This window comes from Phaethon aethereus (assembly GCF_964289735.1).
Source record: "Phaethon aethereus genome assembly, chromosome: 4".
Taxonomy (NCBI): Eukaryota; Metazoa; Chordata; class Aves; order Phaethontiformes; family Phaethontidae; genus Phaethon; species Phaethon aethereus.
The window spans coordinates 1,965,066-1,992,667 of record NC_138578.1 but is presented as its reverse complement, the minus strand read 5'-3'; the positions used below and the strand labels follow the sequence as shown (position 1 = coordinate 1,992,667).

The window sequence follows — 27,602 nt, the reverse complement described above, 5'->3', positions numbered from 1 at the left end:
GCTTGTTCTGGGAGGATGATGCTGACAAAGGGTGTCTGTCTAAGTCCTTGCTCCAGCCCCTGCTTATTTTTCATGGCTAAGGGCATCCTTTACACAGATCCTAGGTGACCTGGGCTTTCATTAATTTCTTTTTCTTGTTTGAAGGGGCTGTGTGGGTCCTGTCTCAGATGGACTGATTCTCAAGAAATTCTTTCTTGGCTTTGCTTAGCCCGCTGGCTGACCTTCAGCCACACAGAATCACCAAATCATTAAGGTTGGAAAAGGCCTTTAAGATCATCAAGTCCAACCATCAACCCAACACCCCCATGCCCACTAAACCATGCCCCGAAAGTGCCACGTCCACACATTTTTTGAACACTCCCAGTGATGGTGACTCCACCACCTCCCTGGGCAGCCTGTGCCAGTGTTTGACCGCTCTCTCAGTAAAGAGATTTTTCCTAATATCCAGTCTAAACCTCCCCTGGCGCAACTTGAGGCCATTTCCTCTCATCCTATCGCTAACTCCTTGGGAGACCAACCCCCACCTCACCACAACCCCCTTTCAGGTAGTTGTAGAGACCGATGAGGGCTCCCCTCAGCCTCCTCTTCTCCAGACTGAACACCCCCAGTTCCCTCAGCCGCTCCTTTCATGTTATTTTGCCTCTGTTTCCTCACCTGGGATGTTTATGTGTTATGAGAATATCTAATGCGCTATGTTCCATGACAATTCAAGTGCATTGAGACTTAAGGAGAGAGAGACTTCCATACAAAGGGAAATACTTCACAAATAGTTGTTGCTGTTATTTATTATTTACACCTTAATGAAAGGTAACTCCAGAGTGTATTTTATCAAGTTATACCATGCTCCCTGGAATTCAATGAGTGCCTCTCATGTGCTTCCAAAGGCACAATTTGTCCTTTAGACAGCTGAAAATTTCATGAGGCCAACAGGAGTGTGGCTGTCTCCCAAAACAGCTAATCACAATAATGGAAGTGCCATCAGCCCCAAGCGCTCATAAATTTCCCTAGAGTTTCTTTCCAGGTAGGTGTTTCCTTTCATCGGCGTCTACCTTTCATTTCGGCGTCGGTGAAACGTTCATTCAATATTGATGCTGCCGCCACGCTCCCGAGAACGGCAGCCCCTCGGTGCATCGCTTACTTCTCACCTCGGCACGACAGGTTTACGGGCTGGTGTATTTGGGAAGCAGCTTGGCTTTCTGCTCGACTGACATTTACTGCCGTTGTTAAAAGGGGGAACTTCTCATCTCTAGTTTACCCATAGAACGCGTTGATGTAAATTACGGAGCGCCCTGCTCGTTTAATGGACGCGGTTATTGTGCGTTCGTTAAGGGCCGTTAATGAAATGGTCGCTCCTGAAGCGGAACCAGGCCCTGCTGTAGGTTGTGTGTAAATATATTGTGCAACTTACTGGCTCTTACTGGGCAATCACGATTGATTTGGAAGCTATGACTTTGATAGGTACCTAATTGTATTAAACTACTTTGAGAAGCATTTCTTTAGGAAACACTTTAGCATAATGTCATTAGCATGGATTCTGCCCATGATTTTCCTTTTTTTTTTCCTTTCTTTTTTTTTTCTTTTTTTTTGGTCAGGGCAGTTAGGCTTAAAACGCAAATTAAATAATGACCGATTTCTTCAAGGGTATTTGTTAGATCTGAAATCTGGAAGTGTCCCCTGGGCCGTGGTTCTCAGCGATACCGAGGTGCCCGTCTCTCACTTCCTTCAGCGCGCTTAAACAACTTAAGTCTTAGGGGCTCTAAAATCTTCTGTGCCTTTCTTAGCTTCATGCTAAGCTTGTATAAACTCCTCTTCCAGTATTATGTTTAATATCATTCAAACTTCTGAATGTGTCCTAGGATATTCTTTATGCGTAAAGCAGGAAAAAAGGTAAATAAGCAGGAGTTGCTCAGACTTTGCCTGTGAAAAGGAGTGTATTTTCACGCCCTTGCGTATCGCTGGGGACTTCTCTATGAAGCGCCCCAGCCTGTGGCTATTGCTGTGGCTTTTTTCCCTCTTCTGAGGTGGCCGAGCCCTGTGCAGTTGTATGAAAAGCATTTCAAAATTCAGCAACCGAAGAAATGCCGATTTAACCTCCCGCCCCCCATTGCCCCGACTGCTCCCCGAGCGTCCCCGCCGTCGCACTCCTCACCAGGGGTGACGGTGGCTCTGGCAGCAGGGTCATCCTTCGCCCCCGCCTTTCATTTCACTGCTCTTTTTGAAGAGAAGACTCGGTAGCCATCAGATTGGCAGACACGGAACTTCTGAGCGGCAAAGGTGTGCGCTGGATGCCTTGTATTCGTTGCTGCGTCGTAAAGACGGATATTTGGATCCTGCTTGCGGGAGGATGTTTTCTCCGAAATCCTTTTGCTCTTGGGAAACTGGGCATTCAGCAGGAAAAAGATAATTATCAAAAAGCTGAGCAAAGCTGTACCAAGTAATTACTCAAAGCTTACACAGACACCGCCCTTTTCATTTCTTTCATTGGTAGAACATTGAGCTGTATGAAGTGTTCAACGAGGACATTGCGATTTTACATTTCAGTTGAGCTCCTGCGGGGCTTTTTTGACAGGTTTTTTGTGCGTCTTGCTTTGTCGACTGGCTTTCTAAGAGTTCTTTGTGTCCTTTCCTGGCACAGGGTACAGCACTTGACATGAAGCCCCGCAGTAAATAACGTATACGCTAGCAGCCCGCCAGCATCCTCGCCCGGCTGGCACACCTTTGGGTTGTAACGCGGGGTTCGCCGCGGTATAAAACGAGAACCGCGCTCACCGTTCCTTACGCGGGTGCCTGCGGACTGTCTAATCGACGCTTACCGCTGCTCGGCTGGCGACGTTTGCTGTGCATTTTTGGCATTTTGTATGATTGAACACCTGGGAGAGCCGTTAGCAAAAGCGTCGACGAGAAGGGGTCGGATCGTGCTAAAAACCAAGCTGCAGGAAAGGTGCAGAAAGACTGTGACGTGTTCGTGAGTGTTTAACCGCCACAAATACTGGCATGCCACCCATCGCCGTGTGCGTGGTGTCTGTGCTGCCCAGAGCCCTCCTGAGCATTCTTTGTCTTCGCTGTGCTGACAGCAGAGTAGTTTGGAAACAGCTGAGTTAAAATAACGCTTCGGGCTGCCTGCGACGCGTTGGCTGGTGCGCTCAGAGGAGGGTAGCTAGCAATGGTTGAAAACTTTCCTCCTCTAAGGTTTTTATCCTATATTAGGGTTCAGCTTTGTTCGGTTAAGTGTTTTTCATACAGCCTGCATCCTCCATCCCTTTAGAGAGTTGAATGGTGGCGTCAGCCGAATAATACCAGCACAGGAGGAGGGAAGTTTAAGTGATTAAGAAATGAGAAATTTTTCAAGGAACGCTTGGAAAAACCCCACCGCCGTGTTTAGCCGTTTGCGTTACTTGAAGCATCACAGACTAAGGCACGCGTTTCCAAGCCCGAATGGGTGTGCCTGGGTGCGTACGCGGTCAGGATGCTCAAAGTTGGCTCCGACAGGGATGTGACCTGATGGTTTTACAGAAACGCTGCGTGTCTGCCGTTCTCACTGACCGCGCCGCAGCTGGGGACTGCGCCGCACAGCTAGCGCTGCAGCCGCCTTACTCACTCGCTTGAAACCCGCTTCTCGAGTGCCTGAATTTTAGACACCAGGGATGGAAAACTGGCTCCAGACCCGCCAACTGAACACTGAAAGGTGGAGCTACGGAGAAGGCGTCGTGGTACAAATGTGTGGGCTCGCCACTTTGGCCACCGAACCATGCAGAAAGGTGCACTTGTGTGTAACCGCGACTGTTCGAGCGCTCTGTCTCCTGCCTGGTTTGCTTGTGCAATTGCTTCAGCGTTTCTTTCTTGCCTTTTTTTTTTTTCTTTGACTTTTCACCTTTGCTCTCTTCCTCCTCTTTGCTGCTGCTACTGTCTCCTGCTTGCGCCGCACAAGCTCGCAGCCCGCTCGAGAGCTCGGTGCCCTGCCTGGCAACCCGCACGTTGGATGATGAAATCCGAGTGCAGCGCAGCCCCAGCGTGGGATGGCTCAGTAAGTCCGGGCAGGGGTGCGGGCGGGCGGGTCGGGGAAGACGAGAGGAAGAGGAGCGGGTAACTCGCACCAGCCGGTCTCCTAACGCTTGCTGCTGCGTTAACAGTGGGAAGACTGCGAAGGTGTTCCTTGCGGAATGGCCGCCGCTCTGGCTGTCCGTGTTACCCCCACCGTCCCCTCCCGCTGCTCTGTTTCACTCTTTTTTGCTTTTTTTCTTCATCTGGGATGAAACAGGTAGGTCAGCCTGCACTCCCCTCCAGGCGGTGGTCTCCCTCCTAAGCCATCTAGTGACACTTCTGTCAGCCATTGGAGTATCCTTTGGCCGTTCAAAGGGCTTCATGCATCTTGCCACCGCTGCGGTATTATAAATGCAACGAGCGTAAATATTTTGACTTCCATATAAATCAAATGCAGAGATGGGCTCCCTGTGTCACACAGCTAGCAGGCGCCCTCGGTGATGAGCTGGCCAGCTCTCAGCCCCTGCTTCTCTCTGATGATCCACTACTCATGGGGAGCCTTGCTGATCGCAGGAGCATGCCGTTCCCCCGAAAGGCACCGCTCGTTGCACTGATGCCACAGGGACCTTCTTTATAGGCCGTAGCGTTCTACAGAAATCAGAATTTCAGGATATTCCCCATGAAAGATGGGTATCGAGCCTATTAGTGGAATGAGGTAATAACCTGGAGGGGCTGGGAGCGCCTGCCTTACTTCTTGCCCCAGGACTTGGCGGAGCGCAGCCGAGGAGGGGCTCGCATCGCCTTTGCCGGAGGGGCGGTCATGTAAGTTAGGCCTGAATCGGGAAACTATCCCTGGCTAGCAAACTGCGTAAGGGCGAACATCGCGCGCCGAGGTCTCTGGCTGAGGTCTCGGCAGCAGAAACTTTTTACTCCGTTGGTTTGTTCGAGGCTCTGGAGAGCTTGTAGGCTGAGAGGCTTGGTGCTCCCTTCTGCTCCCGTATTTCCTCACCGTTCGGAGAAGCTGCTCACCCAAGCACTCCCAGGTTTTTAACGTGTTTTTTTTTCCCTCCCCCTCTTTCAGGTCTTTCTCAGAAGTGGTGCTGCTAGGCCTCTCCCAGAGACTGAGACGACCTTGTGGCACTGTAGCCTCCCAATGGGTGAGCCTGCTGCGGAGAGTTGCTCCCGCAAGCAGGCTTGTTATACAAACATCAAAAAATGAGTGTTAGACATGTCCTTCCTGGCTTTGGGTCTTTGAAGGTGCATAACCATTAGGAACCCGAGTCAAAAGGCATTTAGGCTGTACAGATTTGGGCCACAGTGTCCACAAAGCCAAGTGGCTTTTGAGCCAACGTTGCAGATGTTGCATCTTGCATTTCTAGGAGCATTTTTCTGCTGTTAGTGACTTTTCTTGGCAGTCAGGATAAATTCTTCATTTAGGGATTTGGGGAAAACTTTTAAACGCAGGCTGGGATACTGTCAAGTTGCTTAGGTCAGCAAATCTGGTTAAAGGTGAAGCTTGTGGTTTCCAGTCTGTGTTCCAGAGATCGTCAGTGCTGAGCGGGGCTAGTCTGAACTTGAGGACCTTGCAAGGCATCTTCAAAAGATGGTATGCACAGACACAGACTTCAGGGGAGAACAGTCATATTGCATGCTCGGGAGGTTCCGGCTGTCAGCATGAAGTGTGAAGCTTCTCGCAAGGAAATGGAGATACGAATCACCTTAGCCTGTGAGAGCCGAATTTAAATGGGGATTATGAGTCGCTTTCTGCCTCCAAAGAACAAAGAGTACCTTGTAAAGCTTTGGTGCTCAGATCTCTTAATGCAAGGCCAGTCTGATGACAGAAAGAGGGAGTGAATAAGGTCTGTGTGTTGTGCCAAGAAGTCGGAGCTACGGCGAACGTGCTGGCGGCTCTTTGTGGGGATAACTCGCAGGAACGAGTGCAGGTGCAGGCTTGCTTTCTTCTCAGGCTCAGGTCCTCCTGCGTGGTAGGAGCTCTGTGGCTGACTGAACAGGAGTGCTGTCACACGAGCGGTTTCTGTAGAGAAAATACCAGAGCGGTGCTGAATTGCTGGCAAGGAATTTATGGGCAGGAGGGGGATGTCCCTCACGTCTAGGCTCCGTACACTTGTCCTTGATCAGCCCTGCAGTAGTAGTGCTGCTGTAGTTGTGATGGCTTTAGAGTATGGTCAAGGTCATGTTTGTAGGGAAGCGTGGTATTTATTAAATCGAGGGGTACGACTGGAAGAGGCAGGCAAGTGTTTTGGTACATGGGGCTGTCCAGGTCTGGAATAAACATGGGATGCCTTGAGAAGAGCTGCTGTGAGTTTGATCTGGTTATGTTGATCATGTTGGGAGAAAGAGGCTGCTAGCAAGAGGCGATAAAGTCATTAGCTGCTTCCTCTAGAAAGAAGGGTAATTATCTCCTAAGAAACATTCAGCCTTGGAAATCTAATAAACAAAGAAAACGGATGTTGTAAGCTGGAAAAATACCAGCCGTGAAAGCTGTGGGCCCTGATTTAAGTCTTTTCACTGTGGAACGGGACCTAGAAATGTGGAAAACTGCTAGAGCAGTCTGCAGAAAAGGAAGGGGGACCTTCAGTAGATGCCTTTCTTCAGAGTGCAGCCCTTGTGAATAAAATGCACTGAAACAGCATTAAACCACCGTATAAAATCATTAGTATTTTCTACCCTTGCTCAAAGCTTTTTGGAAGCTGTACTTGGTTCCTTCTCAGCTGGAGTCAAGAGCTATGCCAGGACTCGGAGTTCTCATGGTAGAGCTTGAACAAGAGGAGATCGATCTCCCGAACGCAAGAAGCGCCCTCGGGCAGGTGGGCAGCGCGGGATGCCCAGCTCTACGCGCAGCCCACCCGTCTTCCCATCTCTGCAGGTCTTTGAACGTCTCCAGATCTGTTTAACTCTGCCGAAGACTTTCTTGTTTAATTTCTCTCACTTGGTAGCTCTCAGGTGATAGAAACCGATAGAAACTTTGCTTTGACGCGCTGAGCTGCGCGACACCAATTATCGGCATGAACAAGCTTCACATTTTAAAGAAAGTGCTTCTCCAATTCTTTTTTTGGTATTATTGGCTCAGACTTGCAAAGCAGCTGCCTGTATCTCTGCATCGAGCTTCAAGCTTTCATTTTAATTTATGGGTGCATTATATACTTGTCAAAAATTTCCTAGAATTGGCAGTGTCTGTGCAACCTTTAAAAGATACTTAATTGCACCACACAAGAAAAAGGAGCCCTGGGTTTCAATAATGGCTTCAGGATTAGGATAACCTGGGTTTATTTTGAGTTTTGTTGTCCAGCTTTGCTTTTTGCCACACAGAAATTTTGATTAAAAATTCATATCACAGAAGGAACCATGAACAAAGTGATGTCTAGGCCGTCTAACAGACGCAACATGAGCAAGTTTGATCACTTCTGTTTTGTGTTTATCTCCTACCTACTGATTCATATCAAACATCCAGTCAAAATTTCTAGACACATCTAAGTCTGGCTTGCTAATAACTAATTAGGAGAATGGTTACTAATATGCGTAGCTTCAACTAGTCTTCCAAGTGGCATTTCTCACTTGTAGAGAGAAGCGGGGTCTTAAATCTGGCTCGCAGGAAGAGGAAAAGCTGGGGATCCCCCTTTGATAATATCTAATTTATCTAACCGTGCTTGGCTTTTGCCGTGTCGGCGTTCCTGGATGTGGCAGTAAGACACAGCGGGTACGCTGCGATTCCAGGCAGCTCTTAAGAAAGAACGCTTTAAGCCCGTCTCCACATACATTGAATATGTTGTAAAGAAAGCCCAACTCTGGGAGTCCAGATCTTTTTCTTCCCACTCTTCTTTTATTTTATTTTTTTTTTCCTCCTCCGTATGCTGATTTCTTATAGTGCCTGTTTGCACTGGGAGCTGATGAATACTGAAAACTTGGACTTTGATTTTGATATGAATATCAAAGCGTAAGTGTAATCAATATTGTCACGAATCACAGTCTAAGTTGGGAAATGTGCCTCAGTGCCATTTCTTTTTGAGTATTTTCTGTCTTTCCAGTTGTGTTCGTGGTCATAAACTCTATGATAACGGCTGCTGTTGCTATGCTTCTGGTTCCTGCGAGCGTGGGTGAGAAAGGAAGGGAAAATTTCAGAATAATTAAAATAATGTGTACTGACCGCTGTGGTTTATGATACTGTATCCATCCCAGGAGTCTGTCTTTTTTTTTTTTTTTTTTTTTTTTAATTAAATTATTTTTCTTCTTTTACAATTATGGTTGTTTCTGGGTTTCTTCAGTTTTAACTACAAATGCTTTTAGTGGGACTGTAGAACTGAATTCTGAAATCATGGTGCTTTTTTCCAAGTGCTTTAGAACTATTCCCATTATGTTCTGCTAGTCGCTGAGAATACAAGAATAAGTAGGATAAGGAGTCCATAAGGGAGCAAGCAGCTCCTTCCTAGCTGTTTTACAGTGCTTGAGTGGCAGCGTGTGAGGTTTACAGACGAGCAGTTGGTCTGTGGAAAAGGAATGGAGGTGAACTGCTGCAGCTCTTCAGCTCTAGGGGGTTTCTTCATGTCTTTGGGGTATCTGGCGTGAGGAATGGGTGACTTTTGGCCTATCGACGCAGTGCACACGTCGTTTTAATCGGAAAAATGCTTAAGGTTCGTGAGCTTGCTTGAGGAAAGGCAGATCTTTGTTATTGGCTGTTCGGAAGGACCAGGAGCTGCCAACCTCCCTCACTGCGTGGGCTGCCTACCAAGGTCTGGGACGCTGAGGAGCGTAGGGCAGATGCCATCTACATAGGAGAGCTAAGGCGAGGGGTTTGCAGGTCAGAGAGATCATGGGGTTCCCAGCCCTGCTGAGGGATGGGTTTATGACTGGGTCCTGGGTGACCCAGCAGCATCAGTGTCAGCAGCCCATTGCTGCTTCGCTGCTTCTCCCTCAGGCAAGTGGGAGTCTTTGGACGAGCTTTGGACGTCCAAAGTGGGAGTCTTTGGACGAGCAAGAGCAAGTCCTTAGACTCTTTTGCTGTCCTAAGAGTCACGCGAACGCTGTGGTTCAAAGATGGTGAAGTGTTAGCATCTTAATACCCCACGTGCCACGGAAAGTCATGGAAAGCAGCCTGTCAGGGTCTTAAATTCCCCACATCAACCTCCCTTCTGCAAGGAAAGGTGTTGCTGTAGCCTGAGCCTCTGTGTCCTTCTGCCTGCATCGAAACAAGTGCTTTAACTGGTATCAACATTGTTCTTACAGGCAGCCCAGCCATGGCCCACAGAAACCTGACTTCCACCAGCCTGAATGACATCTCTGACAAGCCTGAGAAGGATCAGGTAAGCTTCAGATTCAGACTTGGCTTGGTGGTGTGTGTGGTTAGGAGCTGGGTGTTGGGGACCGAGGCTCTCTGTACCACAAAACGGAAGCAGAAGAAGAGGTGAGTAGATGATTTCCGAGTCCTGTGATGGGATCCTCCACTTCTTAAGCGCCAGCCCTTGAAAACAGCAGGTTCAACTCTTGCAAGGCTTGAAGCAAGTGCCACCACGTACATGGCATCTTGCCCATACCCTTGGGAAAGGAGGGAAGATATCGCGATACAGATGTATTTCAGATCCTCTGCCTGATGAGAATAGGGTCTTCAGGGGTTACAGCAAGGGTCTACACAGGAGCTAAGGTCCTGCAGCACTCCAGGGCGTGTGCTCCCATGGGCCACGGGGTAGATCAGCAGCTGGTGGAGTAGAAGATGTTACCTCACCCTGCGCATCACTCCAGAAAGGCAACTGTGCCGACAGGTAACCCTGGAAAAAGAGCTCCAACATGGAAATGAGGAATCAAGTTTAAAATTGGCCTTTGGTGCCAAGTCTCCACAAATCTGACCAATTGCTTAGACTAGGGTAATGTTTGCGGTATATCAGATGGGCTGTCTTTGTGTGTGTTCTCGTCCTTTCTGAGAGCTGCGGGGCCTGAGGGGTAAAAGTGAGTTTATTTCAACTCTTAGAAAACTGGTGTCTGAATAAGGTCTCTGTGCAACTTTCAAAAAACCTTTGTCTTGGTTCAAAAAGTGGGTTATTCTCAAAGCGTGTCTGTTTCTTTCGGAGAATCTTTTTTTTTTTTTTTCCGGGTCTTTCAGCGTTCTCTAGTCCCATGGTCATTCTGAATGCAAATGAGACTTACTTTGGAAAATTATTTGGCTAACGCAGAAATGCTGGCCGGCTGAGAATGACTCTAGTCCTTCAAATGATGGCTGGCTGCAGTCTTCTGTAAGTCCCACTCTGCCTTAAAGGGACGCAGCAACACAATCAATGTAGAAAAGTGAGTTCAGAGTAATTACATATTTTTAAAATCAATATCTGTATGTTTATCTGACTAAATATACTTCCGGGGAGAGCGAAGGGGAGCGACGTGTTTTGCATTGACCTCAGCGTCATTCAGAGGTATACCATACATCTCTACAGGTTGGTTGGTTTTGCAAAATATCTGTTTCCTTTGATATATACAGCCACACCTGGGGAAAGAGTAGGATTGTGAAACAGCTTTTTTCATTGGAAAGACTGCCATGTTTTATATTTTTAATCACATTATCACTGGGGTCTTATGTATAGACTAGCAGCAGACTAGGTCTGAATGTTGCAGCAGGCTTTGGACATCTGAGTAGTGCAGTCCCAGTTGCCCCTGCTGCTGAAATGTCTCTGGACGCGTACGGATAATAGCCTTTTCGTGTAGAATTGGGTATAAAAATAGATGATTTGACAGCGCTAATAGCGAAATCTGTTAGTAAATGCAGTTTGGAAGTGTGCTCCAAAGTTTTTTAACTTTCCACGTAGATAATGCCTGACTGCTTGTAGTGAAAACCGTTACTTGAAAACTAACTAGTTCCAAAAAGCCGCTTAGTTAATTAGCCCGTGTCCTGCTGATGAACTTTGCACAATGGAACCCTTGTGCTGTACGCCTTTCGAAGCTGGCCTGAGAAATCACCTTAGATCTCAGTTTTCGCTACTGATTGACTGAAACTCCCGTCTTGATGAAGTTTGTGAAATTGTGGTGATGCCTGGCAACTTTCTTGAGCAGAACTGAGCGTGCCATACAGGAGGCGAGGCAATAATCGTGTTATGACAACAGGAGCTGGGAAGAGAACAGATTTTCTTGCCTTGACAGCAGAGTCACTGGCTGTCGTTACCTCGGTATCCCGTCTGGAAGCTTGGCGGTTAATGAGGCCATGCAGGGAGGTATGAGTCTGCTGGAGAAAGAGGCTATTCCAATTTTTATTTATTTGTGTGCGTGTAGAAGAACTGTGATGGGCTGAAGTCAGTTTGTAACAGTTGCTTGGAGCAGGACTGGGACCTAAGCTCTTTCACCGATTGCTGTTTTTGCAAAGATAAGGGAGGGTCTTGGGTGCCCGTGTTTTAAAGGATGAAAGGCTTTGAACAAACTTCTGTTTACCTTCAGTAACTTCCCCGCCTGCCTACATCCTTAATTTTCAGCTGTGCAACCTTTCATGCTAATTGAAATGGTGCAGTTAACAGCGTAGCGATACTACAGCCAGAATACCCCTGCAATCTGTGTTTCCGTAGGTTCTTACCGAGCAGAAAGACGCCTGAGTAAAACCAGAGTTAGAGGTGCTGGATGCTCTCTCTTCAGACTGTGAAATGTGCTCCTCAGAAGATGTTACCCTTTTATTTCTTTTTGTTGCTGTCTCTATCTCTGTCTCTTCCTGTGGCAGTGCTGGTGGCCAGTGCTTTGTAGTTGCAGCATGACCTTGAGCCCTCCCTTTTTCAGGTGGGCAGGGCGGGTTTTGTGATTGCCACCCACGTGACAACGTGGAGAGGGACCCAGGACCGTGCCTTAGGACAGCTCTTGCCCTGTACACTCATCTAGCTGGAAGCAGCCGTGACTTTCTGAAGCAGCCGTACCTTCCGATACTTTCAGCTTGCCTGGGAAAGCCTTCTTGCCTGACTACCAACCTCCAACCCCGGTGATATTTCACTTTCTCCATCCTGAGACGCTTTGTTTCTGCTTAGCCACGGTTCCTGTGCACAGTTTGGAAGAGCTGGCAGGTCCTGGGCATCCACCTGTGGCTTCCCTGCTCTTTCCCCCTTGGCATTGTAAGGTCCGAATTGAAAACTGGTGTCTCCTGTCTTATGACCCTGATAATTCTTTGTTTGGGATCGTTCTCTGTGGAGCCAAACCGGGAGCAGATCTCTTGGCATACTGCGGTTGCCTCCCCGCTAGTGAGTACTGAATTTTTCCATTCAATTCCATGTTTGCCACAACTGGTGGTTTCCAAGGATAGGATTTGAGGTTAGAGGGATCAGCACAAGCCTGGAGAAGGTTGGAAGAGGACACACTGGGAAGGGGAACACTCTATGCAGAAGAGTAGCGTGTGTTATCTAATACACTTGGCCACTTGGCTCTCCTCTTGGAGCTGGGCTAGTATTGATTGGCAGCAGTGCTTGAGCATGGTCACCTGGGCCAGCCTGCTTTCAGGTGGCTTGGGTTGTGGTTGGGTTTTTCTAGGTAATCCAGTTAAGGGGCAGGAAGCAGCTGGGACCTCAGCTAGCAAGGCAAAAGCCCAGACTGATCCCTCCAAACATAGGCACTGTTGTCGAGCCTGGTCTCCGGAGCTTATTTTTCAGTCCCTGCGGAGAGCTGGGATTGCAGAGTAGGTTCAGCTCTCAGGTGGGCTGGTTGCCTCCCTAGGTGCAGAAGAAGCCCTCCTAACCTAGACAGCTCTGTGAAGAGGCTTCAGCTAGGACAGATGCATTTATGCTTTCATGCATCCGTGCCACGGCAGCACCTGGGTGCGGTGGGTGCTTCCATCACAGCAGGGCTCAGAGGTGTTAAAATTGCTTGGGATCTAGCCGAGGGCAGGGCAGTGGAGTGTACTAGAGAGCACTGGACCTGCTTAGGTTTTCCCTGAAGATCTGTTGAAGGACGCCTTGAGGTTTGCAAGGGCCTGTTTTGCCCTGCCCTGCGGAGAAATGGGGAAAGATGCCGGTGTTCGGTGCACAGTGGAGGTGGTGACAATCGGCTTGGCCTCCTCCAGGGACGGAGGAGCAGTCAGTCACCAAGAGGAGCGAGAGAAGACAAGAACCCTCAGCTTTCCTGTGGCTGAAGCCTAATGAGGAGCCGGGCTTTGCTTCGCTACGTGGATGCTGGACCTGGTTAGAGGAGAAAGCTCAGCAGCTTTCTCTCAGATCGCAAAGATGAGTTAGGAGACAGACAGCACCGAGGCTAAGGAACACGGAAAGAAGATATTTGCAGTGGTCCCAAGGCACGCTGACGTGAGTACAGCAAGTGGTAATAGCGAGAGATAGGGTTTATTAAAATCATAGCTAGCACTCAGATTTACCTGTGTTGAGCTTTGCGAGGTTGGTTCCTCTACCCTTAGGGAAAGGATGGGTTTATGCTGACTTTGGATTTACTTTGATCTTGCTTTTGTTTTGTTTTTCCCATACTCTTTGCCTTCTTAATACACTTTTCAGAGTTAATCTTCTTACTGGGTAACCATTAAGCTCTTTCACAAAGAAAATGAACTTAGAATCCCTCTTGGAAAAGGCTGGAGTCAGGAAAGGACAGAGGACGCTCAGGCTTTTTCCAAAGGAGCAGCCGAAAAAGTGCTGCCCGTTCCCTAATTGCCAGGGCAGAGAGCCATCCGCTAGAGAGGAAGGGTGTCGTTCTCTTCCTTGTATTTGAGACTGGATAAAGTAATTTTGCCATCAGGATCAGACTGTGTGAAATCATAAAATGACGTGGAAAACTCAAAGTAATAAAGCCCTGGGTTACTTGTTGTAAGGTTGGGATGTCTGCTAAATTAAAAATTTCATGTTACTCTTTTTTTCCCCTTTAATTTATGGAAAGCAAATGATTGTAAAGCTGAAACGAGAGGAAGGGCCAATTACCAAAATGTGGACTTTGCAGAAAATCTTTAACGGCCGATTACTCATCACAAAAGTTGCATCAGTAATATTGATGCAGATCTCATGTGCCTGCGGCAGACAGAATCACAGAATCATTAAGGCTGGAAAAGACCTTTAAGATCATCAAGTCCAACCGTCAACCGAACACTACCGTGCCCACTAAACCGTGTCCCCAAGTGCCACAAAACACTGTGCCTCCCTACCTCGGCTGCGGATAGCGGCTGCTCTTGGTAGGCCGGTTGTCAGGACCGGTGGTCTGCGGAGAGGGAAATCAATAAGACAATGGTTTATTGTTGGTTGTGACAGCGCAGAGTCGGCGACAGTCAGTGACGACACGGCGCGGGGACGCCGAAGCTTTGCCGAAGCGGCGGTGCCGTCGGCACGGTGTTTGCCCGCATAGAGCTGACGGTAGAGAGCATCCGCAGGCAGCAGCGAGCCGGGATTCCTGGCTGAGCAAAAGCATGTGTGTTTTCTCCGAGAGACGTTCAGCCTCGATTTACTCGTATGTTGTTACGTCGGGACACTGGGATCTGCTGACCGTCACCGAAGTGTTACAAAGCTTTTTCGCCCAGCTGAGCTCGCGGGATAAAAAAAGCCATAATGGGATATTTGATGACGTCTACAAGAGGCGAAGGTTTGTGGGGGAAGAAGCGAAGAGAGGAAGAAATCTTTGATCGAGCCGCGCTCAATAAATGTGCTGTCTTGCAGGAGGTGTCGCAACTGAACAACAGAAAGGGGAGCTCCAAAGGGAGCCTTCCTTTTCCGCGTCCAGCCCGTGTGGGACGCTCGCCCTGTAGCTGAACAAAAGGCTTTTGATTCCTTCCTCCTGCCACTCTCGTATCTGCCAGCGGTGCTGAGCACCCAAACAGCCCTGCGTGGTTAAGAGCATATTCTGTTACGAATATTGAAGTCGGGTCGTTCGCGTGAACCGGCTCCTCTCTGCCACGAGAGCGACGGCTTGGTTCATTGTGGCGTTGCACATCAAGATCGCGAAAGACGACGCCAGGGCCCTGACTCTCAGACCGCTCTGATGATAGCTAGCTTCCATCAGGTCCACCGAATTGTGATTTTTCTGTTCTATCATGGTTTTGCTTTGGGGTGGTTTGACTTTTTGGCAGTTTATGAGGATAATTAGGGAAGAGGAGGTGTGTTCCTTTTCACTGGATTTGTGTTGGCAGGTCACTGCTTCCAAGAAGTGCGGAGAAGTGATTTGCCTTCATTTGCCTTATTTTATGAGGTGTTGGCTGCAGTTAACGTACTGGTCATTTGCAGCTAGACGGGCAAGCAGAGGCAACGGCACTTTTGGACAATATTTTTCTTTTCTGTTTCCCAATTAATACATGGCATCTAGGCTTCCTGCTCGCTCCTGGGCTCTGAGCTCTCTATTGCCACATACATCAGTGGTACCGAGGGGTGTCTGAAAGACCAGGGCTTCTCATGGCAGGAGAACTGCTCCACCTCTTGAAGGTCGAGCTGTTTGCTCAGGTTTTTCTCTAACACCATGTTGAATAACACCAAACTGCAAGACCTAATGATGGTTTCTTGAGCTGTCAAAAAGGACAACCTCCAGCAAACCTGGGGAGGGTGAGGGGGATGTACACGTGTATGTACGTGTAGATTGTTCAACCAGATACAGTTAGAAAAGTTCTAACGCTTCTGCTGATTTAGGTGCATCTTAGCCAAGTTCTACATATTTGACGTATTTAATGCAGATAAGCTTTTCTGATATATTTGTGTCTCTCAGACGCTTCCTAGCGTGGATTGCTCTTGTCAAAGAGGCTGCCCAGAACAGGGGTATGGAAGGAAAGCGCCAGGCAGCGATAGCGGTTCAGCCCGCTGGGGATCAGGTGAAGGCCTGTGCAGGAGCATCCCAAACTTCACTCTTTGCTGCTAGTGGCATCTCGCACGCCTGGCTGACTTTCTTAAATTTATTAAAGGCTCATCTGCAGGTCGAAGGGATTGCCAGTGCAATTAGTGCCGTGCTGGCCAGTCCGCATGGCAGATCCACAGACTGTCCTAGCTGGAACCACCAAACTGGCTGACCTGTACTGGTCAGAAGGGATCCTTTGGCTGGTGTAAGTTGTGTATGCCAAGAGATTGGGGTGGGATTTTTTCCACGTAGTTAACTTGATGTGGCTACACCAGCGAAACTTCCACGCGTGGATTATGCCTACATCTGGAAGGTTGGCTTTGTGCTCCTGATCGCCCGGCTCTTCACCATCCATTCCTCTGCCGGCTGCTTGGCCGGTGCTGCCTGGGCATTTTTCAAGTGTTACACTTCCATTCTCTCTTATTTTCAGTGCACATCAAGATAGGATTCTCTGTGCGGTGTTCAGCTTTCTAGCCGGTTTCAAACCGCGCTGCCACACGCTGGCTCATAGTTGCGGTATCTGAGGCACAAGTGCATCAGGAGAATGTTTATAGAAGCGTTCCCGCATGATTAATCTCTGGAAATATTAGTGGCCTTGCTTATACTTAGTATTGCTTAAGCCGTGTTTGGGCTGAGCTCTCCTCTGGCAGTGTACCTTGGCGTTTCGCGCTGCCTGTCCCAGGCGAGACATCTCAAACCGCACCATGCCTGCAGCCGCAACCCTTCTCCGTCTGAGCAACCTTCTGGGGAAGGCAAGGTTTTAATCCTGTTTGCCATGCCCAGGGGACGCTTTGTCATTTATGGTGTTAGAGCCGGGATTGTAAGTTAGCTCTTGATTCATGTAGTCTTAATAATTGGAAAATATTTAAAATTATTTTTTCAGCTCTTCTCTGTGACCGAAAGTGATTGAGAAGAGTCAAGTAGAGCCTTTATCAGCCCCTTCGTTGCCGTAGTGCAGGCAGACTGTAGGAAGCTGGGGAAGTTCCCACTGCTGTTCCCACTTCTGTCCCTCCTCCCGTGAGAAATCCTTTGGTCGTGCTCTGTTAAGATGTCCTTGGCACCTCCGAATGGCTGAATTGCTAGGACTTCTTTACTGCTCAAGATGTAAAATCAAGGGGACATTTAAAGCAAATCTGTTGTATCAGGGGCCTGTTACTACTGAGCTGATGCAATTGCAAATAGAAAATGAATATATGTTGATATAAGGGGAGTTTAGTGACCTGGCATTATCTCCTCTTTCAAAGGGCTTGTATATGGGACAAAAACCGGCTCTGAATGAAGATGGTCAGTCAGAGAGAGGCACAAAACCCTTCTTATTTGTTGTGGTGCGTGCACTGTTTATTCAGAGCGGTGTTTCCATATCAACAGGGAATCTGTGCCAAAGCCAGCTCTAAAGTTAAAAAAGAAACTGGTCTTGTTGAGAGAAACCCTTCTGCCTTTCCTGGGGGACCGATGGATGGGGAAGGGCGCTGACGGGATCCCACTGTTGGGAATGAAGTCCAGTGATTAATGGTGGGAGTGAGTCGCTGCTTTTCCCCTTTGAACGTCTCCTCATCCCCGCAGTCACAAGCAGACATTCCTAATTTTTAGGTCCGTCAGCCTGGGTGACCTACTTTGACCTCATGGAGCTCAAATTAAAATGACTGTCTTCCCGTACAGATCACTGCCGCCTTTCTGAGGGAAAGGAAGAGTTTCTAGGAGGTTTAGTTAACTGGAGTTTCATTTACTTCGGCCTTTTTTCTTGATGCAGAGAGCAGTTTTGCTTGCGTCGTTTCTCCCTGCAGCCTATCAGCAGCCCACCTCTAAAAATTCCTGGGTAACAGAGTTCTGTGCGTAGACAAAACACAGAGCGTTGAAGGTATCTCTTGAGGTAAGCGTTCATGGGATAATTTATGGGAAGATCATCTTAAATGTGTATGGGAACAGATACAGAAAGACAGAGAGACGGGCAGATTCTAATTCCTGGGGGAATTACCCTTTCTTAAGTATAAAAGCTCTGTGTGTCCGTGCTCCAGTGTGGGAACCCCGTGATGAAACACGACGCTGTGATGAGGTGAGCACACATAGCCCCGCGCAGAGTCAACAGAAGGGCGAGTGAATTTTTAAATGGCCTCTGTTAAAATAATGCAGCCCTCGCCTCTTCTTCCCTCACCCTGTTCCCTGCGGAGGGCTTGCTTCCCCCCGCTCCGGTTTGGCCGTACTTTGAGGGGGGGAGAGCTGCGTTTAGTGGGTTTGAGTCTTGCTGTGCCGTGAGCCAAGCAGGAGCTGGAGCCTGCAGCCAAATCCTACCCTGACCTTCTCATGGATTCCTCCCCTCCTTGTCGTCCCCACACCAAGCACTGGTTATTCTTAGTAGCGCAGCGCTGGAGGTTGTTGAATATAGTGAACGTAGAAATGGCGTGTGTAGGGTGGGAAAGAGCAGGTTGGAACGGACTCTCTGTTGGAGACGCTAAATATAATCTAGGGGCAAGAGGAGGGAGATTTGTAAAATGACGAAGGGCACAAAGAAGAAGAGGAGGGGCAAAACATTTTCCCCAGTGGATGGGATAGGCCTGGTGTTTGCTTTCCCGGAGCGGGACTGCCAAAAGCTGCCTTCCTGGGCTCTTGAGCAGAAGCCCAGAAATGGCGGTTTTGATATTTGCCGGCTAGATGGCATTCTCAGTTTCTCACGCCAGCGGCCTTTGCTTTGGTCGCTCAGTTCCACCGAGGATGGCAACGAAATGCTGCTAATGGGAAGGGGAATCCAAGCGTGCGCTTCCGATCCTGCGTGGCTGGAGGAAGGTGGGTTACGAAGCTGGTGTCTGTTCATAGCTTCTGTAGGTGAAGCCAGTGGACGGCCCTTCCAGTCTGATTTGCTTGTATTAATATTGCTATTGTAAGGGTGAGACGGGGATTATTAGCTGTCCACTGTTTCCGTGTAACGGCATTAGACCTGAATAACAGTTTTCTTTTATTTTTCCTGTTGCTGGAAGCGTGTGGGGGCTTCCCCGCTGCAAACTGGGCAGGCACTACCGGGTGAGGACGGTGCCGATAGCCCATAAAGGGAGCTGCTCTGCCTGTGGCAGAAAAGCTCAAATGAGTCTTGGCCCCGCACTTCACTGCCAGTTTTTCTTTTGCCCCAGCCCTCCTCTCCCTTCGGGCTCGTTTTTCAAGCAGGGCGTAGCTGCAAAAGCTTTACGTTGTGTAAAATAGGCATAAGATGGCACGTGAATGGACTGGCTGTGTCCCCTCTCACTGAATTGGGAGCGCTCTCCCCACGCAGCTGGCGTTTAAACCCAAGCAACGCGAATCGGGTGAGCAGCCAAAGTCAACGGGCCTCGATCACGGCGCTCGGCGCGCGGAGGCGTCCTGCGCAAAAGCAGAAGTAGCCGTCAACGCTGTATGGCGCGCTGCAGAGCCCCGTCCCCAAAGAGCAATTTACTTCAAGCCTTCATAGGCTTGTGACCTCCATTTCCAAGGCGGCTGTTCCTGAAGAGGCGGTGTGTTTTACCTGAACTCCAGCTCACGCAGCCGGAGGTTTTCCTTCGGCTACTCTTCCTCAGGCCAGGGCAAACAGATTCTTCCGAAGGCCAGTGCCTACATGTTCCTCGCGGGCTGCTCTGCAAAGACTGGAGCATCATTACAGCAATGTGACTAGCTAAAGGGCTTCTCCACTTGTAATTTTAGTGCTGTATCATGGGTTTTTGGTTAGCTCTTGTGTTTCTGATGCTTCAGCTAATGACTCATTTCATGGAGTTTCCACTTGCCTTGGGTATTCTCTTGCCTTGGACAAGCCTGCAGACTCCTTTTGCGGAGTGTGCCGGGGGTCACAGGCAGGAGCCGTGGGTTTGTTCGGCCAAGTGCTACTTTGCACCTTCTCTTGCTCTTGGTTGTTGGGCAGCTGTGCTCTTGGTTGTGCTAGGTGCTCCCAAAAGAAAAGAAGACGCTTTCCATCCTTTACAAAATATTTGACGCTGAGCGATTTAGGAAAATCAGTCTGACTTGGTCCCTTAAATTGTTTTTAACATGTTGCCAGGAGGTCCAGGGGCACCTAACTCCCCTGGGCGTCCTCTTGGCCTCGGTGACTGCGGCTGGGAGCTGCCGCGGGCTGCGCAGCCGTCTCCTCTGCAGGGCCAGGCAAACCAGCAGAGGCAATAAAAGCCGCGTGTTACCTGTCTGGTAAATGATTTAAGGAAGTGGCGAGGAGGGGCTGCAAAACTCCTTTGGAGCGAAAAAAAACCCGCTATGATGACAGCTCTTCAACATTAGCGATGCTGCTTTGATGTGCTGGGCAGAGAGGAGGCTCAAGGGGACGGTCCCCTCGGCAGCTGGTCGGCCGCAGGACTTGAGGTCCTGCTTTTCAGCCCTGGGTCAGAAAGGCGCCCGGGTTTGGGCCAGCGCCGCGCTTGTTCGGCAGCACGTGTCAGCGCGCGGCCGACCTGTTCGGCAAAGCTGAACGTTTCTTGTGGATTTGCCACCTTCTCGTTATTATCTCCATGCTACTCGTGGAAGAACCGGTAGCGCTTTTCCAGGCTTCCTCCACAGAGCTCCTTGATGCCTGTTGAATATTTTCTCCGGTGGTAATCCTGACTGAAGCGTGCAGGAGTAGGATTGTTCCAGCCGTTTCCTTCCTGCTGAATCAGTAATTCATGCTTTCTCACGAGCCTTCTTCCATTTTCCTACTTCCTTGAGTCGCCTGGCAAAGCTCCTGACGGATTCGTAGCCCAGTTGAGCGTTACCCCCCGCTGGTGTTCCTGGCAGAACCTCCTTCCTCGCCATTCACCCGCAGCCAGCCGGACGCAGAGCGTCTCCGAAGGTCACCCAGGCCGGGGGGAACCCACCAAGGGCAGGATTTTTCAAAAGCCTCCAACTTCGAATTAATTCTGCCGCTGTCGAAGTTAAAAACAAAGCCGTCTCAGGTCTGAGGACACTTGGACATTCCTCCCCGGCTGCGAGGAGGCAGCCTGAGTGCCAAGCCAGACAGAGGGGTGCGTATGAGATGGGGCAGCGGTGCCCCGCTCCTGCGGGGAAGGCTGGGGACAAGAGCGGCGCTGCTCAGATCACCCTGCCGTGCAGCGGGCCTGCTGGAGCTAATTTAATGGCCTAGCAGAAAAGGCAGTTCTGTGCCAGGCTAAAGAGATTGCGAGTGCCAGGAAGGCAGCAGAAAAGAGGCAGGAGAGGCTGATTTTTTGAAACTCAGCTGCTGCTGCAGCGTTTTCCCATTATCAGATCAGAAGCGACTGATGACATTTCCCCATAGTTGGCTTTAGATAATATTCGGTCAGCGAGAGGATGCACGTTGCAGAGCCCCGGCAGCCTGCTCACGTCTGCCGTGGTGCGATGGCGGTACGCGGGGGCAGAGGGGGGAAGAATAACCTTCGGGCAGCGAGGAACTACTCTGAGCATGAAGCTATAGCTGAACTTTGGGAGAAGACGTATAGGTTGAGCGTAACCCTGGCAGCTGGCCGATGGGAAGGATGCTGGTCAGCAGATTGCTTCGGGCACTCTGGTTTCATGGCGATGAGCACAGAATTGGACCTCGGATCCCCTTGGGGTAGCTCGGGAAGGACCGCTGGAAATTAATAAATACAGTTTTACAGGTCGTCTTCAAAGCCCGCTTTCCTACCGTTCTGAGCCCCACTGTTCAGCAACCGCAACAGATGCCCTGCTGCATTTCGAGACGTGCTGCTCGTATCGCGACTGAAGTCGCGACGCTGCTTCCCGCGCTGGTGGGTCCACCTTAGGTCGGCTCCTCCGGCGCTGCCTTCCCGTGGCCCGGGCGGCGCGCAGCCAGCCCTCAGACAGGCGCGCGGCGCCGGGGGCACGATGTCCTGCTCTGGTCTCCCTCGCCAGGTCAGAAAACGGCTGCTTGCGCATCCTGGTGCAGCAATCTCTAGTGTCCAGATCAAACGCGCGGCGCTGATTCCCGCTGGGCAGCGTCAGGCTGCCTGAGGTGACGCTTTGCGGCCCGAGTGTAATGGGGTGGGGGCAGGCAGGAGAGGCCGTGCCTGCGGCGTGTTTAGAGCCACAGATGACGGTGGGCTTGCCATGAACGAAGAGTTGAAACTCCAGATACGACGGAAAATACGTATATTCCCCTCTGCTTTTCTTACTGATCAGGCAGCAAAAAATGGGATGGGAAATTCTACTACATACTTAATTTTTCAATATGATACAATATAGTCAATAACTACATTGTTTTATTTTGAGATACAACCTTTAAAAAGAGATTGTTTTTCAGATAGACTAAAATGTAAGTGTTAAGTACGAGAAAGCTTGGAGACGAGCAGTGCGATTGCACCGGTGTACGCTGACGGTGGCTTCACCAGCTCCCTCTGGCGTGTTTCTGGCACAGCTATTGTCACTGCCAACGAAGAAAAAGGCAAAGATGTAGGAAGAGAGTGAAAGAACACTAGAAGAAGCACCATCCACTTCCAGAAAAGGTCAGATAAGAAGTCAGGCTCATGTTACTGAGGAGAAAAGAGCAGTCAAAGTTCATGAGAGTACAGAGAAAGAATAAGGCTAGAAAGGCATCACGGGAAGGACATGCTGAAATAACCTGGGTGAGTAAGAAGATGGGGTTAGTAGGGTGATCAGAAAGAAAGGTTGATGTCTTAGTTGAATTTCTTTTGCCACAAAATATTTGCCGAAACGCACGAGGTCTTCACATACTTATCGTCTCCGTGTATCTGAGCGCACTTCAGAAGAATCTGTCCTTTTCCGACAATGATTTTGATCTTCTGTTCTCCTTCACTATCCTTTAAAAAGGGTAACCTGAGCCTCTGGGGAGGAGCAGCTGATCAGAGCAAGCCTGCCGGCTGGTTTGGTTCCTTTTGCCAGGAGGTGCCTCTGCCCCTTCCCCGGAAGAGTTAGACATCTTTGTGCTGGCATGGCACCACGTTGTGTCTTAGTCCGAAAGTCAAGGGCGGGGGAAAAAAAAAAAACCAAACCCTGTTTCAAAGCATCAGCAAGTTGCTAAGCGTTTGCTCTTTCTTTACTTTGGAACGTGACTCTTTGAGGAAAACGAGAGGACAGACCTGTCGTGAGAGAAAAGCTTCCCGTGAGCGTGGCGAAGGTTGTCCTGATGGATCTTGCTTTGGGGCCTGGCAGCGGGGTGCTTCCCTGTCTCGTAGAGGTGCTTGGGGGGAAACCCCAAACATGCTGCCTGGCAAGGGGGGCTGAGGAGCCGTGTCCTCCTCTGCCGCTGGGCATCTCGCCTTTGTTCTGCTCCCGACAGCAGCTTTGCCCCCGCTCGGGTGCGTGTCCCGAGCAGTGGGTCCCGTACCCGTTTAGGGAGGGTACAGATTTCCTTGGCAGGTTTTGCTGAGCACATCCCTCAAACTCGCGCGTCCGAGCGTTTTGGCATTTGCTCGCTCTCCTGGGGGGGTACGTGGTGCTGTGGAGTTCAGGTGGTGAACAATTGGCAACATCGATTTGAAGTTGCAGAGGTTCTGTTGGGGAATTACCATGCACCTGATTTTTTCTGGTGCGTTTAAGGTATTCTAGGTCATAAATATTAAAACGGTCAGTCAGCATGTGCTTTGGGGCTTCTGAGAGCTTGTGGAGCCAGGCCGTCTTGGGAGCTGCTGTGGATTTTAGGTAGCTCTGCTGAAGCGGGTTCCTTCGTGACTCGACGGCACTGATTTTTCAACAGATCAGGCAGATGTTAGCAGCGCATTCACTTAAACTTCTGTTCGTAAAATTTCTCTCTGACAGAAAGGCATTAGGGGGTAGTGGACAGAGTTGGGATGAAGTTAGGAGTCGGCTGTGGCAGGGTAAAACGTCGGCTGCAATAGCTTGATGATCAAGCACTGGGTGTTCAATTGATGGTGGAAACATGAGAGGTCTTTCAGCGACACGGTGGCTGAGCGACCTCGCCGGCTGCCTTTCGGTGGTGGGGTTTTACAGTATTTCAGTTATGTGGCTTGGGTGGAGGAGGCAGTTTCGGCGTGCTATCGGAGTAAAGGATGAAGACAGGCAATTCCTGCTACCTGCCTGCTTATTGATCCTTTTTTTAAAAGTGCCCTTACCCTCAGCTTCCGCATGCATAGCTGTGTTGCTGTTTTACGGATTACAGAAATTCGTTAAAAGGGGTAGATACGATGGGCTTCCCTGTGCCCCCCAACCCCTCCTGGCTCGGGACCCATGCAGGGGCCATGTGTGCCGCTCACAGCCACCCTCTTCCTCGTCTCCCCCTGCTCCCACATTGGCTTCTCCGCCCAGGACCGGTGCTTTTATTTTTGCCGGAAGCCCTCTCTCGATTTCTCTGTTCTCCATGGATGCCCCTTCTCACTTCACTTCTTCCCAAGGCTTCCTCTTGCTTCACATCACTGGGAGGTGAGCGGTCTAGTAGCCATCCAGCATCATTCCGTAGAAGGACTGAGGGGGTTTCTTCTGGACAGAAGGTCTCTAACGACGGCACACATTCTTCTGTGCCCCTTCGGCCGTGCCCCGCTCTGTGCTCGGGGGGCAGCAGCCTGCGGGCGGGCGGAGGGCTCGGGCGGTGATGGTGGGGAGCAGTAACGAGCCAGTCTCTCACCTAGACAGTTACTGAGACCGTCAGCATAGTTTCAAACCCAGCGCGCCTGCCGCTTTTGCCCGGCGACGCCTCACGTGCTGGCCCGCAGAGGCAACGGGAGCAACAGCTTCGGACAACCTCAAGCAAATTTTAGATTAAGGCAGAAGCCGCAGGCACAGGAAACGCGCTCCTAAAAGCCTTGCGCTCAGCTTAGTCTTTCCCTTGGAACCTGAAAAGACACGTACCCGGCGAAATGCAGGTGCCCACCCTTCAGGGTTAGTTTTCCTCAGGCCGGTCGTTTCTGTAACAGCGACCACAGATTGTGGAGTTTCACTCGGCCAAACTGCCGCGGGCGGCCAGGCAGTGAGGTGGTGCAGCGCTTCTTCCTGAAACCCTGCCCAGATCCGCTCATCTCCCTCAGTGCTGCACACCTTTTTCTGCCCAAAATCGTACCGGTTCAGGCCTGTAAACAGAAAGAGCAGCTCCAAGAGGCATCATCTTCTCGGCATCGTCTTGGCTCCAAGCACCAACATTGGCGTTGTTCTCCTGGGGCTGATCTTCTTAGCGTTCTGTATGTCAGTAGGCTCTGGGGGGGTGAGACATGTTGGCCAAAGATACATTCTGACCGAGGAGGAAATGTGGATGAAAACTGGGTAAATTTTATTGCACGTTTATTTGCATGCCTAACAAGACTTACTTTTCTTTTCCTTCCTCTTTCGCTGACGCAGCTGAAGAATAAATTCATGAAGAAGTTGCCCCGTGATGCCGAGGCCTCCAATGTGCTGGTGGGGGAGGTGGACTTCCTGGAGAGTCCTTTCATTGCCTTCGTCCGGCTGCAGCAGGCGGTCATGTTGGGTGCTCTGACTGAAGTCCCCGTCCCTACCCGGTAAGAGAATTCAGCCCTCGGGCAGGGGACGAGAATTGGAAACTACATTCCCACCTTTTAACATAAAAACACCGGGCCAAAAGAAGACGATCTCCGTTGCTTTCCGTCTTGTGGTGGAAGTACATATTTTTCCTCTTAAAAACTCACATTAGATGAAGGACTCAATTCTGGCCCTGCTGGGGTGAAAAAAAGAAGTCCAGTAAACACGGGGATACCGTTCTCTCGGGGTGGTCGCACTGTATGTTGCTTTGTCACGTTTAATGGTTCAGAGAAAAACGTCCTATAAATATTTTATTTATTGTGACTCATGTTGCAAATTCATCTGAGGCTCACCAATAGGAATATATCTTAGGTTCTTAAATATTTGCATTCACTGCTTGAATATGCATCACTGTCTGTACATACCTATGTGTATATCTACGGGAAGAGGAAAGGTAAATTCCTGTTTAAATTCGTGGCCGTATTACCCTTAGTTATATGATTGCATGTTGCTTACGATGTAACATAGGAGGGAAGAATTATCGCTATATACGTCCAGAGCAACTGCTGTTTGTGAGCGTTGAGCAGTAGTATATGTTTGCTTCATAAATACGCACCCCACCGAGGTAAGAACGGCAGAAATGGTTAGTATTAAAAGGTAACGAGGTGCACTGGCACGAGAAGGACGCGAGAGGCTGCAGGTGGACAGCCTGCAGCTGGTTTGCAATATCCCCTTTCGGCGCGGCGCCTTGCTCCGCGGCGCTGCTGCGCACCTGGGCTCCGGCATGCTTTTGGTATCAGCTTAGAAAGGGTTTACTCTGCGTTTCGCTTGTAGTTACGGGGCTCACACTGCACCTTGCATGTCGCTAATGTGCAAATACATATTTTGTGTGAAGGGTTGCAGGGGCTTTCAATACAGAGTGAAAGCTGTCGTTGGAATAATGCCGGGAGGGTTTGAGGCTACATCGAGTAGCATGTTGTGAGAAGAGAAACTACCATGACAAAGGCACGCGGCCAGTGCGTTACTAATCCAGTCGTTGTGTGGGATGAACGTTATAAAGTTATATGTTATAATCTGTACCTTATTTCCATGTACAGAACAAAGGAAGAAGATGATGTTGTCGTGCAATTTGTTTAATTGCCTTCTAGTAATGCAGCAGTGTTGGTATTTCTCGGAGTTTCTTTAAGCAGCTTCTTACAACAACCACGTCAACGACTGTTTGCGCACACTGGTCTTTCTGGTAGGAGTATGGGGAGAGAAAAGTGGCTTAATTTTATAAAAGTTTATTCTTCATCCCTCAGCGTTTCTGAGCTCTCTATGCTTGAGTATTTCAGCTTCGAAGTCTAATCCCACTTTCTCTTTTTTTTTAAACACGTCTCCGAATGCTTTTCAGCAGATGTAAAATTAGGTATTGTTTGTTTTGGTAGTGGGAGCCAGGAAGTTAGATCTAGGATTGCTGAGCGACCTCATTACTCAGTAGCATTAATCAAGACAATATGTCTTTCCATGCCAACATTTCTTCCAGGAAATAGTGTTATCCATTTGCTGTCCTCCAAACCAAATGCTAGCCCTAATCAAAGCAGGGAGGCTCATTAGATGTCTTTCATGAGTAATGAAGAGCCATTTGCAATGGCTGCATCCTGTGAAATTCAATCAAGGAAATCCCGTCGGGCCCCAGACGAGCTATGATGGAGCGTCTCCTTGGTCAGCGCCGAGTCTCGGCCGTCCCGCGCGGCCGGCGTTCCTGTTGTGGACGTGCACTTGACAGCCCGCAGACTCCGCGAGATGCTGGAGCCTTCGGCATGCTCCCCCTTCTCTCCCTTGGGTCTTCTCCTTTTACTTTGTTAAATTACCAAGTTCCTGGTAAAATTGTCAAAACCACGCCATCGAGGCTAGGCAGTGCAGAACCACCTGGGGTTTCTACATAAACGTGAGCTAACGTTTCGGCACTGTGGGTTGCTGCAGGAGTGTCGGGACCCAGGCTCTATCGAGTAGAGCTCTATCTAACCGCAGCCTGACCCGCAGCTGCCTGTCTCTTTAGAAAGCAGCAGGTTGGTGTTTTGTGGGGCAGGCGGCAGGGTTAAACAGCCCAGTTTCGGCGCGGGGCTGCGGGCATGCCGGTCCGTAACGCCAAGCGGAGGCGGCGTTCGCACGGTCATCGATTCCCACGGGGACACGCACGGCCGGAGGCGCCTTCGCGCAGCAATACGGTTCCTGTTTCTGCTGTGCTGTGTTAGGTAAAAATCTCACGCTCTTTAGCAACTACGGGTAGACCGAACGCCTCCCGGGAGCCAACGAAGTGCCTTGCCCTAAAGAGGTGATGGTCGCAGGGCTCGTTGGGTCAGCGGCAGAGGGACGGGGAGAGCCCTCCCGAGGACCTGGAAGGAGGGAGGAAGTATTCCCAGCCATAACACAGTGTCACACAGCTTGCAGGAACGCACGAAGCCGTCTTGACATTTTGCTTTTGAAAGCACTGACCAGGCAGGGTC

At 49.7% G+C, this 27,602-nt stretch overlaps 1 protein-coding gene across 1 annotated transcript in view; it reads left to right on the top strand.

Annotated features, from left to right (window-relative positions):
* SLC4A4 (solute carrier family 4 member 4) overlaps window positions 1–27,602 on the top strand; it is a 156,249-nt gene that overhangs the window by 79,237 nt on the left and 49,410 nt on the right. Inside the window, exons 6-7 of the mRNA XM_081999521.1 lie at window positions 9,223–9,299; window positions 24,976–25,133. Coding sequence (XP_081855647.1) covers window positions 9,223–9,299; window positions 24,976–25,133 — 235 coding nt within the window. The remainder of the gene's footprint in view (window positions 1–9,222; window positions 9,300–24,975; window positions 25,134–27,602) is intronic.